This window comes from Colletes gigas, unplaced genomic scaffold, assembly GCF_013123115.1.
Source record: "Colletes gigas isolate AHSC1104 unplaced genomic scaffold, ASM1312311v1 Colletes_gigas_Sc00017, whole genome shotgun sequence".
Lineage (NCBI taxonomy): Eukaryota > Metazoa > Arthropoda > Insecta > Hymenoptera > Colletidae > Colletes > Colletes gigas.
In genome coordinates this window covers 1,869,164-1,882,870 of record NW_025106646.1, presented here as the reverse complement: position 1 = coordinate 1,882,870, position 13,707 = coordinate 1,869,164, and the positions used below count along the sequence as shown (strand labels likewise).

Sequence of the window (13,707 nt, the reverse complement as noted above, 5' to 3'; positions counted from 1 at the left end):
TCTGTCAAAAATTTCACGTTTTTGCGAGGACGGCAATTTTGCAATTTTGATTATTTTTTTAAAAATCTTAGTTCACACGATAGCCGCAATCATATTATAATCACGATCTATTTGCTGTTTTTGATTCTGGAGATCAAACAACTTTTTCTTCTGTCCTTCAACGCAATAGTACATAAATGCTTAAAATAAAATATTTAAGCGCCCGAAATATGCACGAATATGTGTACAAAATTTGAGATCGACAGGTCTAACGATCCATTTTTTAATTAATACTCAAAGAAAGCCTAAAGCGTTTTCCAGGCCAGACTACCTCCTCAATGATTGTTAATTTAAAAAACGTCTTACACTTAACGATGCTATAAAAATCAGTTAGTTTTGGATACTAAACAGCCTAAAAGTACCACGATCTTTCCGATTTTCATCCGCATCTTGAACGTAAGACAACATTCTGCACGTGTTTGTATCTCCAGCGATTTGCTATTATTGTTTATATATGCGTATGCGTATATAATATGTATTTACACGTATTTGTAATTAATTTCTAACACACGTCCTGGTTCGATTCACCGCGCCATTGTAACACTCGCGTAACGCGGAACTTTCTATCGCGCGTATTCGAAATCGGGGAACAATGCTTATTTGCACTTCTTGCAGCATGCATCGAAACGCAATATTTTAGAGTTTGAAGTATCTTGATGAAACAGGTTACAAGCATAGACTGCAAGATCAGCAATGTTATTTAACGCAGCGCTGTCGAACGTAAGCTACGGAATTTAGAGATATTCCCCTAATCGTTTCCGTTAACATAGGAATGGAACGTTAATGACGTTGCGTTATGGTTCGCACCCCGTACAAATGTAATATGACATGTAAAGAGGGACAGAACCGTATAAACAGCACTGGTTTATCTCTATCGCCCCGACAATTCACTACGCGCTCAAAAAATCGCTAAGTATAATCCTGATCGATTAATAAGCGCTCTTGCCTTCAAATAAAATCATCGAAAAAATTACAAACAATAAATAGACTTACACTAATTGTTTGTAATACAGTATTTTCCAATTTTCAAGTGACAATTTTTTATAATTCTCGGCTGACAAGATCAATTTACTCTGATAAAAATTTTTATATCTCTGTAAGTATTATTAATGAATTAGTGAGGTTTTCCCCTTGAAAATAAATTCAAACACGACTTCGTACAGACTATTTTTCAGAAATAATTCGAATAACGTATAATTATAGTTGTGTTTGAACTAATTTTCGTCGTAAAAATCACGCCAATCTGTTGATAACACTTCACTTCAACTTTAAAGTTTTACACGAGGCTGTGATTTTGTCACTCAAAAGTAGGAATCACTGTAATTTATTAAAATATAGTTTTGAATTTTTACTTTTCATGCAAACGAAAGTTAGTAATTCTCACCTTTCTCTATCAGTTTAGACCGACTAATTAAAGATCAGGCAAAGATCCATTTCCAATGGGCATTGCCTAATTACATACATGCAGCACATTCTTATTTCCTCTTTTTTTATTTTTACAGAAATCACATGTGCTCTTCGAGAAACAAAAACGCATATAGGGAGACGTGCAAAAGAAAACGGACGATAATTATACTATGATACACTGATTTAAGCGGACAATTAAATAAGTACTAAACGTATTAACTTGCAACGATTGCTTTCAACTTTGGTACCATGATTACTCTTTAACACATATAATGATCCTTTCAAAAAAAATTTCTGTTATAGATTTTCCCCCATAAATATTCTGCTTGCGCGTATGCAACGAAGTTCCTTAAAACGTTGCTTCACAGATACACCTTAATAATTAGCTCAACTATAATATTGTCACCGCTATATTCTGTCATATCGTTTCGAGCACGCAAGGAAAATATATGTTATTCGTTCTATCACTACGTATGCGACGCAATCGTCAAATAAAATTTTTCGAATTTTACACGTTAACGCTGTCGATACGATTATCAATGTTTCTCGTATCAAATGAGTTCGAGGGATCTTGTTTTGCAATGCAAACACTTTGCTGCGTGGCCCTAATCATTGGAAGTAGCACGCGCCAATATATCGCATCCAGAACATAGCTGCTGACATCTGACAACGAATCTTAAATATTGTCACGTTTCAATACAAACGAACGTAATTCGTTCTATAATATTTAATCGCAGTAACAAGAATAAAAGTTTCGTCGTCTAATTTAATCGGGCTATTTTTCGACATAGAATGGCTCTATAAAATACTACATAGAGTCAACGAAATTAAAATAAAATTACAATATCTCTCATATCGTTTGTAAAGTGGCTCCATATAGTTTATACACCGAAAGAATTTAATAAATATTTAAAGAATTTCAAGATTCTGTTCATCCGATTACACATATCAGCTGTAAGAGAACTGTCCATTGTAATTGCTAAATAGTTATATATATATATATCTCAGCAACATTTTACGACTGCCACACAACCGAATCTCATTCATCAGGTAATAAAGCTGCAATGCTAACATTAACTATACAAATTAAATAAATATAATTCTATGTCTGCAGTGGTGTATAGAATGTTTTCTCCTAAGCTACTGATCTTGGTACAGCCTTAGTTTCATATAGTTACAAAAAATAACGCTCTGTTATCTTTAAAGGAACTCCCTGCTGTGATAGTACTAATAATTTTCTGAAATATTTGCTGAAATACTTTACATTTTTGATCCCGCCTTCTCGAGGCTCCTCTGAAGTCTTTTATGATCTTTTCTATACTTTTCAATTGTTAAATCTGCACTATCTGTACGCGGTATGTTTAACGTGGCATGGTCTAAACTTGCGGCTAGCTTTAGGTAAGTCTCTTCCATTTCTTTAGTGATTTTAACTTCATAGTTAAAATCTGCGTTATCCATTTTGTTGGAAGCTTTGGACACGTCCTTCTCCTCCTCGTTTGAAATGTCGAAAGATATTAAATCTTTTTCTTTCTCTGGCTCAACATTATTTACATTTGCTGAAAAATTATTTACATCATTATTTAAATTTTCCTCGCCGGGTTCGTGAACGTTTACTACTAAATTTTCGCACTTTTTCTCTTGAGTATTCTCATGCAACCTCGCAGCGTCTTCGAACGGTTTGGACTTTGTTTGCGACTCGTTTGAATACAATAAAGATCTCTTGTTCGTTATGGTTTCGTTAGGCTTCAATTTCGTGTAACCTGACACAGAATTGTCCATGTGTACAGACGACTGAACCCATTCGGCTACTCTTTGTAATTGATTATTGTCATGCAGCAAAACCGGGGAGCTTTCCTCGCTACTGGTTGAAATTGATCTTTCCGATCCGGATCGAGATAATTCTTTCGACTGTATCAAACCAGTATTTTGTTTGTTACTTCCGCTAGTGTACAATACAGTTTTATAATGTCCAGCATTATCTAGAAGAATATTTTTTGATCCTGGCGTGACTCTCACGAGGCAATTTCTTGGACCAGTTATTCGATTTTGGTTGCTGGGCTTTGAATTGACGACGTTGTGCAAATTCGTTCCGCTGAGAGACTGAACAACATCGCTGGAGCTGCTGGAGGGATCGGAAGTTGAAATTACTATACTATCGCTACTAAAACTTGGACTAGTGGCAACTTCCATTTGTCTAGGATCATTTTGGTTTGAATTGTTATCTATGTTTTTCACTTCTATTAAAGTTAACTGTGCTGGCAGATGGATTTCCTCCGTTGACTTATCATTCTTCCAAACTCTGTCGTTAATAATATCAATTTCGATATCGCTATATACTTTGTTTATATTTTTACTGTCCTTGTTGGTTTGTGATTTCAATTTCGTCCATTCGTTTTTCCACAGTCTATCATTAATTATGTCAATGGGACTTTGCTCTTTTCCGTCGAAATAACTGTTGGAATTTTCAGGAACTATATGACTATGGTTAGAGGATTTCTTTTCTAAGTTCTTCCAATGATTCGAATTAAATGTACCATCGATTTGTGATTCGCATTTTTTATACGGTTTCACCTGTTTTCCCTTGTCAGAGTTCATTTTGTTATTAGTACACATATTACTTATCTTTTGAGGCATTATCTGTTTCGTCGTGTTTGCGCTCTGATTTTGAAACACGCTTTGAATCTGCAAATCGCCACGACGCAACGAGTTCTTTTTATTTAAACTAGCTTTCGTATTGGGATTTACACGACCATCTTCCTTTACACTTTCTACAACATTACCATTTCTACTTACAAACTTATCTTTTGTGCATAAATTATGACTGCTAGTAGTCTTTGTACAATTGCTCTGATATTGCATTTTATTATTACTAACATTTTCATTTACCTCGTGATAAGTTATGTGTAACATAGAGTGTTGACTTTCCTTGTTTTGGCTAGTTGTGTCAGTATTTTTCAAGCTATCTGAATATTTCTCTACGCTTTGCGCGTATTTCAAAGCACAATCGTTACAAGAAAAGACGTCTTCCGCGTTAGTTTGAGTTTCAGCATCGACCATCAAAATGCTCCTATGACAAGTACATGTATCACAATGCTTTGAAAATATTCGTTCTTTTTCTCGGTCTTCTAACACTTTGGCCATTATTGCGGCAGAGACAACGTCTACCGGTGGCTTAGAATCATCGCTATCATCGTCGCTAAGTTTGTCAAGTGCAGGCTTAGTTACATTATACACCATAGCTGTCGGTGGAAACGTTGAAATTGGTACTGTAATACTTTTAACATCGGGAGGAGCATCATTCGTACGCTTTTTTTGCGCAACGTATGTTCTAACTTTAGCCTGTACTTCAGTAGGTAACTGGAAAAAAGTAATTACTGTTAGAATAATTCATGTAATACAACAAGATCAAATATAGCAAGTCCTGAAGTTATACAGATTCCTAGGTATGCAGAACTCGAGGACTTACTATCAATATAAACTACTTACAGAATCATATTTTTGACCAACAAAATTGGAAGGTTTACAGTGAAGAAGTTGTATCGCCAAATTCACATCATTTCTGTAATTTTCCTGAAATAAAACATATCGTTTTTTAATAGGTTTTCGAAATGAGTTTTATCCATGATTCAGTCAGGGAAAATAATTTTTTATATTTTAAACATACATTATCTTGCGTTAAACGATGTATAGTGTAATTCGCATCAGCCAATCTGTGAGATAAAGTTGCAATATCCTTGGTAAATGCACTTTTCTCTGTTTCGCATTTATCTACGATCCTCAATAATTTATCCTCCAGATTTTGATTTACTTTCTGAACACGTTTGTGAGCATCGTGTAATCTTGAATACTTTTCCTGCCATATTAGAAGCTCTTCCTTCATCGAAGCCAGTTCTCCATTTGGAAACTTATCAGCCTCGTTGAGGAATTGTGTCTCCATTGTAGCAATATGATTATCCCTTTCCATCAGGTGTTGGCGCAAATTTTCTATTTCTACATGTAAATGCATGTCATTATGCTGTTGATTATTATGTGTGCAGTTTGCACATTTACACCCACATTCCTAAAACAAAAGTAATACTATCTGTTACGTATGGTAGAAAATGCAATTTCAGCCTATTGCAAAAGATTAAAGATCAATTAATAGTTACAATATGTTTACATTCTGACGTCTTTTATTCTATTGTTTCATTGGTTAAACAAACCATTTTTGATCTTTATTACTCAGTTTCTAATATTTTAATTTTTTATTCAAATATACTCCTTACTTCCGTACTATACTCGTTTGATTGTAACGTACGTACCTTACATTTTTCAGCCATCGTGTACTGCAGAAATTATATTATAAACAGTGCAAAAATATTGACGAATAGCGAGACTTCGAAATTGGAGCCTCATAACCCTATCGTTCGCTTCGTATAGAAATATGGACAGTTTGTGCACATTTCAGCGCAATTTATCTTTTCGTAGCATCGTCGGCGACGAAGACAATGTACGCGATAACGCCTTCAATAAAAATTTCGAAATATGTGCGATAAAAACCTATGAAACGACGGATTGAAAATTTCCCTGTCGTTTGCCACACATCTATATAGGTAACTCGTCTAAGCCACTCGGTCGTCAACGTTCACGTTCTATTGCGGACCCTTTTTAACAACTACCGAGGTCACAGTATATTACTTTCACGATTTTCCATGATGTGTCATACAATCACGCGAAGGAAAAAAAAAGCATTTGTTGAATGAAAAAATCGAGTTTGAATATAAAATTTCAATAATGAAAATCGTACTTAACACAATACACGAGCATGACCAATGAAATCACATAGGAGAATGATTGCACATCTTATTGGACATCGACGTATTATCGCGATATCTATCAACTTTGCGCGGCAAAAACACGATAGGAATTAACGCAAGTTTTGTAATTAAAATAATTTAACATTAATTTACTTCGTATTGATCTCCATTTGTAAAGAACAGTCGAGAGGTAAGTACATTGAAAAGTAATCGATAGATCTTGATTTGCAGAAATATTTATTAAGTATTTGTTATATCCCATACATAATGCTGGTAATCATAAAACTGTTAATGATGTTAATACAACAATAATTATAAGTTCACAATGTGTATTTAATACTTGGAAAATTGTTCACCTTCGTAAGATTGCGTTCCACTTATCAAGCAAATGCAGGGAATGATTTCAAATTAAAATGAACATAAGTCGTAAATGAATGAAAAGTGAATTACGAAAAAGTTGCCATTTGAACTTTAGAGCACTTTTATCTCTCAATGTAATACCTCTGTGTAATGATACAAACTATAAAACATCAATGCACGAAATATATTATAATTTTGCCTTTCTATTTCGTATAATTTAAAAAAATAAATGCGAGAATAAACAAATTTATTGAATAAAAAATATATATATTATGATATAATAATCATTAATTTTTGATTCACCAATAATACAGTTTTATTATGATTTCTTTGATTTTTAGTACAGGTATGAATCGTCGTAATACGTCATAAAATTTGATTTATAATTACGTTATCGATAAGTTCATAAATTTTGATTCTAATACTAAAAGTAAAGAGGTCGTACAATTAATAATCTATAAATATTTTGCTTGAATGTGTAATATATCTTTTATTGGATAACACGAAACAAAGTACTGAACAGAGATATATATTTGAAGTTATGAAAAAATGCGAAGATCAGTATGGTTGTAGAACAGGATTATAGTCATTGTTGCATAACTATGCAAGAAGTATTCTTATAACATATGACACAGCAGTGGTAGAATATATGTATACGCTTATATAGTGCTTTACCCTACAATCGAAATGATCCAAACGTTAAGACAATCTAGTATAAAGTTTCACTTAATATCAAATTTGCTTTTTTTTAATAAAATGTATTTTTACACGATTGTAAAATACAGCTTTAATAAGAGAATGTACAACAATACAGTATTAAAATTTTGTATACATATTGGTCATAAAAAAGAAAAAATAGTATTTTTTTAAGTAAGAATTAAAATCTTGTATTTCTTCTTCTTTCTTATTTTGTAAACTATTTTCCTACATTTTTTGAAAACTATGTAAAGGATACTAATTTTTCGTGCTAAAGCACTATATTCACTTATAAATTTTAACGTCTATCTATTATGTAGTTAAGAAATTTCAGGTATAAAAGAATGTTTTATATAAAAGAGAATATACTTTTTGCTTGAAATTTATGTAATTTTTTTCACCAAATATGCAGATATTCATTAAATACTATGTATTTTATCACATATTATTCGAATGTAGATTCCTTATAAAAAAATTGTTCCTGAACATTTCTTATCGCTTGAAAATGTTATTGTATGGAGCATAAAGTATTTCTTTCTTTCTTTTTTTTATACATGAACACAATTAAAAAGTTTGGAACATTTCAAATGTTGAGCATCATATATATTAATAAAAGAATATGTCCGAATGCAACATTGCTTAAATCTACATATACACTATAATATCTATATTCATATAGAATTTTCATCTTTCGTAACAAAATGACTCCTGAATAAGTTTTAACAAATTGAACACAAAAATTACTTATAATAGAGCAAATTTCATGCATACATTAAATAATGCTAAACGTGAAACATGAAAATTGCAAATTTACACTACATATTTGATTAAAATTTTCTTTAATATAGTCTGTTCAATAATATTTATGCTGTACCTGGCTATAGTTTTAGAAATTTATCTAAAGACACTAAGTGTACCTAGTGACAACAATATTCCAATTTGCATTAGAGTTAGTTAAAACTCACAGTATATATATATAAATATATGTAACAGATGGTAACACTTATGCCATTCAATACAAATTCTTCACTTTGTTATTAATTTCAATGCTTTGGAACATCGATCAAAAATTCTTAAAATATTTAAACCAAACAAATTAATTATGTGTCATTAAAATAACTGCATACCTTTCATAAGAATGAATATCTTTTGCGCCAATAAACCAATAACATACTTGTACGAACGTAATTCTTAAAAGTAACTCTCACGTTAAATTTTCACGTGTATAAGGCGATAGTTACTTTTATGAGCGAGCCTATGTTACAATATAAATTAAAGAAATTGCACATTTTAGGCACTAACAATACTAAAACATTCATATCACATGACCAAAGAGTTCAGAAAACAAGTAATGCAGATTATTTAAATACAATAGTTAAAGAAGAATGATTGTTTAATTGCTAACTGTGATACATATATTCACACAAAGTATATCTTTGAATAGTGATCAAAGATAAATAACGATGTACAAAATTACTAAAGAACTAACTTGTAACACTTTAAATACTGTATAAAATTGCAATCAAAAAATCTTATTTGTATTACTTGATTTTTGAAACCTTCAGACATAGATAAATCCAGAATAAAGATAAGGCGCGTACGTGTGTGTTAACAAAGCAGGAGGAAATGGTTTAAGTAGGTATAAATTACTATGGTGTTATAAATTGTCTACAATATACAAAATTGAATGTACATGACAGTAGCATTAGTACGACAGAATTAAAGTTTGAACTCCAATGTGCTATAGATCTACCAACATCAATGATATATATTCTTAAATGCTAAGTTTCATTAGTTTCACTTAAAAACATAAGCTCAATTTATCTTCACGTTGAGCATAATTAAAATAAAGATTTAATTTTTATAACTGCACATTAACCATGGAATCCATATATTTTTTTTAGTAACGTTCTACTATAACTGATTATTAACAGAATTTCTATAGAGGCAGTATGTTCATGTAACAGGTATGGTATGCTTTTTGAAGCAAAAATATTATAAATTTTTCTGCACCACAAACCTGTGAAATTAAATATGATATCGTTTCCCTATTCGTTAATGTAATATAATAATACACATGTACAAAATAAAAGACAAAATTATTGATTTGAACTAATCAAACATCATTTTCAAATCACTGTTACTAGAACTTCAAAGTATACATGGTTTATCAACATTGTTGTAGCATATCATTATTTTAATAAATTAGCAGATTAAATGGCTAAATTCTCTGTCTCTGCACTGTTCTATAACAATATTGAAAAATGAAGTGAATTTTGAAGCTCTAGTCGTTATGAATACGTTTTATATATACATCAAAGAAAAAGTTATTTGAAACTCTTTCTTTCTATTACATGATAGAATTTGATATATGAAATATTTACTAATGAACTGAGATCGCCTATAAAGGCATTAAAATTTGTTACATATAATTTAATGAGCAATTGTATTTAATTTTGGAAACCCGCTTAAAATCAATACTGCTCCCTTTTGAAATATATACGATCTATATATTACTAAATCCTTTCCTTAAGGATTAATGGGGAAAAAGTGTCACAAGTGATATAACATTCATTTTTATGTCTCACACATCAATGACAATCCTTTCTAGGTAAATTCTCACTAATCTAATATTTTACAAGCAACCTTGCATCCGGAATTAAACATCTATCATCCAATTAATTATTTATATATAACATGTAATAATGCAACATTTCTCATCATAAAAAATCGTAAGCCTTAGTCGTAATTCGAACAAGGTCATTTGTAATTACAAAATGGATAAGTTTCGTCACTGAAACGTTAATAAATCTGTTCCTAATATAAAAACGTTCATATTCAATTTTTAAAAAATCGAATGCAAACAATAATACATTACTATTACTATTACCACATTTTCTCATTATTACTACTAATTTTTAGACTGAATTATAAAATTTTTAAATCGACAAAACAATTTTATACTTTATAAGATATTTCAGGCTTTCACAGCTCAGTTTCTAACAGTTAATACTGATTAAGACTTCCAGGTTTAAGCTGTATTCTTGGACGAAATTGTTCCGACGTTTCGCCGACATTACAGTTAGCTTCATCAAGGATCAAATCACAAATCAATATCAATGTGCTAGCTGCAATGTTAGCGAATCGTCAAAACAATTTCCTCCAAGGACACAGCTTACATACGGAAGCCTCAAACAGTATTAATTTTATATTATTTTTTGTATACAAAGGAACAGATTTTTTAACTACTTTCGTAAAGAGGGTTTGTTTATACTTTAAGAGCAGCTTTAGGGGACCAATGGTGGAAACGGGCGGGTCCTGTAGGATAGGAAGGTGGATGAATCCACTTATTTCCTCGGTGACCTATAAAAGGCGGTGGGGACGGACCACCCAAAAAGTGAGGAGGCATAATGTTATACCACGGTTGACTTATTGGATGAGGACCATAACCCATACTGAAGGAGGGACCGAACCACGAACGATTTCTATTAATGTGTAGCCTAGGGCTATTCAAATTGCGCCTCCTACCTGTACCATTATTACTATGCTGTTGATTTTGATTAGCAGAGCTTAATGGTTTTGATTTTTGTTCTGCATTGGTGGTCAAAGGGGATTTCTGTACAAAAATAACATAGACTTTGTTATTTTAACTATGTTCTAACTTCTTTACATAATTTATATTATTTTTTCAAATTAATAAGGAATGTTTCCAATGCCCCATCCCCTCTTCATTTTGATGAAATTGCAAATTTATAAAATGATTAAAAATTAAAAATAAAAATAAGGGATATATAGTTCGTTTTAGCTACGATAACTAGAGGTATGCGGAATCCCAAAAATACCGCGACTCTCGATACTTTCAGGTTTTTCGATACTTTCGATAATCCGAATTCAAAAAAATCGAATTTCAAGAATCTGATGGTCATTGTATTCTCGAAGATATACATATCTTGCAAATCGAACTAGTTTTTTATTAGCAATATTATAGAAAGTATTGCGAATTTCAAGAATTCTAAAGAATCTTAAAAATACCGGTACAGTGATGCCATAAAAATTGGTCGAAATTTTCTCTTCGAAATTGACCAATTGCTACCCCGCCAATTCTTGGAATTGACTTTTCGGGAATTTTCTTTTTTTCATTTTTAAAAACATACATATATCCCTCATTTTTAGACATTCTACAAAACTGCAAAATTTCATAAAAATTTCTTGTAAAATCGAGAAAATATTAATATAAATTAAATATATATTATATTAGGCAAATATGTACATAATAATATAATAACCTGTATCTTAGTCAGCCCCTCAGATTGTTTATTTTCACGTTCTTCACTTCCATGGAAAATTGGTACAGTATTTTCTTTATCGTCAAATGATGCCAATGTGCAATAGGACCCCTTACTTTCCCCAAATCTACAGCAAACTTCGTTAGGATCGACCCAGAGTGTTAATTCTACTGGTAACGACAAATCTTCATATTTAACTCCAGCAGCAGTAGCAGCACTCTCCAAAGTTGCATCCCTCCGATTGTGACCATTTACACGAATACAACGATAACCTTGACCTTTGAATGGTTTGTCAGGAAACCAATGATTTTTAAAACGTTCCGTCAATAATTCGACCAAACGTCGTTTAAAACATTCCAATTGATCAGGACTAAATTTTTCGTTTTTTTCTATCAGCTGTACTAAGAATAGTACTGCTGCAGTGATTTCGTTGCGCATGTTGCCTTTGTCGTATACCAAGGTTACAATTTGTAAATGAATTCCGTCTTTGATGCCTTGACACAATATTCTTGAAAACTAAAGTACCATTTGCTGAAACTGATGTGGCGCACATAGAGCCCTTCTGCACCGTTGCAATACTTAAATCTTTTATGATCAATTGTGTTTTTTTTTTTGTGAAACTTTTGCTATGCTATCTCGTTTCCTCTTTGGTATATAGATTTTGTACCAATTGTATCTGTTACTCTCGTCTGAAATTATACAGAAAATCTATCGTTAATAAATTATCGATTTGAATGCCAACTGTATGTACTTAAATGATTAAGTATTAATTATTATTAAAAGTTTACAATAACATCGAGTTTAAAAGCATCAATTCCAAAGGAATATTCTAAACAGACGAATGTGTACCTATCTAATCTATCCACTTTAAGTACTTTGTTTGTTTGTTTCTTCAATGTAGAAACTGAAGCAAAACATTAAAACAAGCAAATTTCGATAATATTATGCATATATGATTTGTTGCATTATATTATTAAAATATATGTTCACATGTATAATAACTGATTTCATTTCGTAATGGAACTAGATAACAATATGTTATGGGTATTAATTAGGTTATAAATCATAATAACGCAGGTTAGGTAAATCGTGTTGAGAAACAGGACTGGTAGTTTACATGACGATCGAAATAATCAGTAAACAGAAACAAAGCAAACGGCACCATTGTAAAATATACTAAATATTGAAAAACGATTGCTTTGAAATAATGAGTACAACGAATTATGCCAGCTCATTCTTGTCGTACCAGGTCGTGCCGTGAGCGATTGTTCCTGAAATACCACAACAGGGATTCTTGGTGATTATTTATTTATCATAATATTTCACTGTCGTTGTAACTGTACACGCGCTCGATATGCTTAAAAATTTAATACTAATGATAAATTGACCTTACGAATCAGTGACGAAAATTCCGTGTTTCTGATGAAACTACTACGTCTTCTCTCTCTTTAAATAAACGTACTCGACCCAACACGTGTTACGTTGCATCAATGTCCACGAAGTATGTTGAAAATATAGACCTTCGACAGTTAGTTTTATTTATAGTTTTACAAATAAAGGCAAAGTAATTTTGACGAAATAGTTTTAAGCAGTATCTACAAATAATAATGTTGTACACCTTGGACACGATAAGACAGTGTTATGTATTTCTAAAAATATACATTTCAAAATAATTAATCTATATTTCGTCCAGCGGAAAACTATGGGTAAACAAAACCACGTGACTTGCGATAAGCTTCACAAGAGCCAAATAGCGTGGTGTTACGCCCCAAATACTACAGATTCAATAAAAATTATATAAAATTATCACATTAATTAATACAAATAAAAGTATATTTAAAATAAAGGATATAGCCGAATGAGGGGGGCCGTGAACCAAATTTAATAAGTCATCAAATTAAAGGTGCTATAATATATATATAATTAATAAAATAAAAAAAAGATGTGTTTTAAACGGGGCGCGCGAACCAGCGTCAAAAAGTTTGCAGCGTATCCGCAATCAAGCATCCTACTCACTACACTATTACACCTCTTGCAAATAATGCTGATACCTTTAATTTGATGATTTATTTTTGTTTTTCTATTCTATACACCGTTCCACTCAACATAGAATTGTTTAAAAC

The 13,707-nt window shown here is 31.7% G+C and overlaps 2 protein-coding genes across 5 annotated transcripts; both read right to left on the bottom strand.

Annotated features, from left to right (window-relative positions):
- Window positions 1-832: 832 nt before the first annotated feature.
- Window positions 833-6,023, bottom strand: LOC122400370 (homeobox protein 4). 2 transcript variants are annotated; one of them, XM_043401802.1, is made up of 5 exons: window positions 5,748-6,023; window positions 5,111-5,506; window positions 4,933-5,016; window positions 3,077-4,803; window positions 2,878-3,002 (listed from the first exon to the last, which is right to left on the bottom strand). In XM_043401802.1, exons 1-5 carry the CDS (start codon window positions 5,763-5,765, stop codon window positions 2,990-2,992), a joined length of 2,238 nt encoding a protein of 745 aa, XP_043257737.1. In that variant the 5' UTR covers window positions 5,766-6,023; the 3' UTR covers window positions 2,878-2,989. The 2 variants fall into 2 exon arrangements, with proteins under 2 accessions (XP_043257736.1, XP_043257737.1); XM_043401801.1 differs by having other exon boundaries at window positions 833-4,803.
- A 1,021-nt stretch (window positions 6,024-7,044) lies between these two features.
- LOC122400307 (maternal B9.10 protein-like) lies at window positions 7,045-13,077 on the bottom strand. 3 transcript variants are annotated; one of them, XM_043401697.1, is made up of 3 exons: window positions 12,973-13,077; window positions 11,585-12,273; window positions 7,045-10,914 (listed from the first exon to the last, which is right to left on the bottom strand). In XM_043401697.1, the coding sequence occupies exons 2-3, from the start codon at window positions 12,020-12,022 to the stop codon at window positions 10,567-10,569; spliced, it is 786 nt and encodes a 261-aa protein (XP_043257632.1). In that variant the 5' UTR covers window positions 12,023-12,273; window positions 12,973-13,077; the 3' UTR covers window positions 7,045-10,566. The 3 variants fall into 3 exon arrangements, with proteins under 3 accessions (XP_043257632.1, XP_043257631.1, XP_043257633.1); XM_043401696.1 differs by having other exon boundaries at window positions 12,978-13,072; XM_043401698.1 differs by lacking the exon at window positions 12,973-13,077 and adding an exon at window positions 12,831-12,954.
- Window positions 13,078-13,707: the final 630 nt, after the last annotated feature.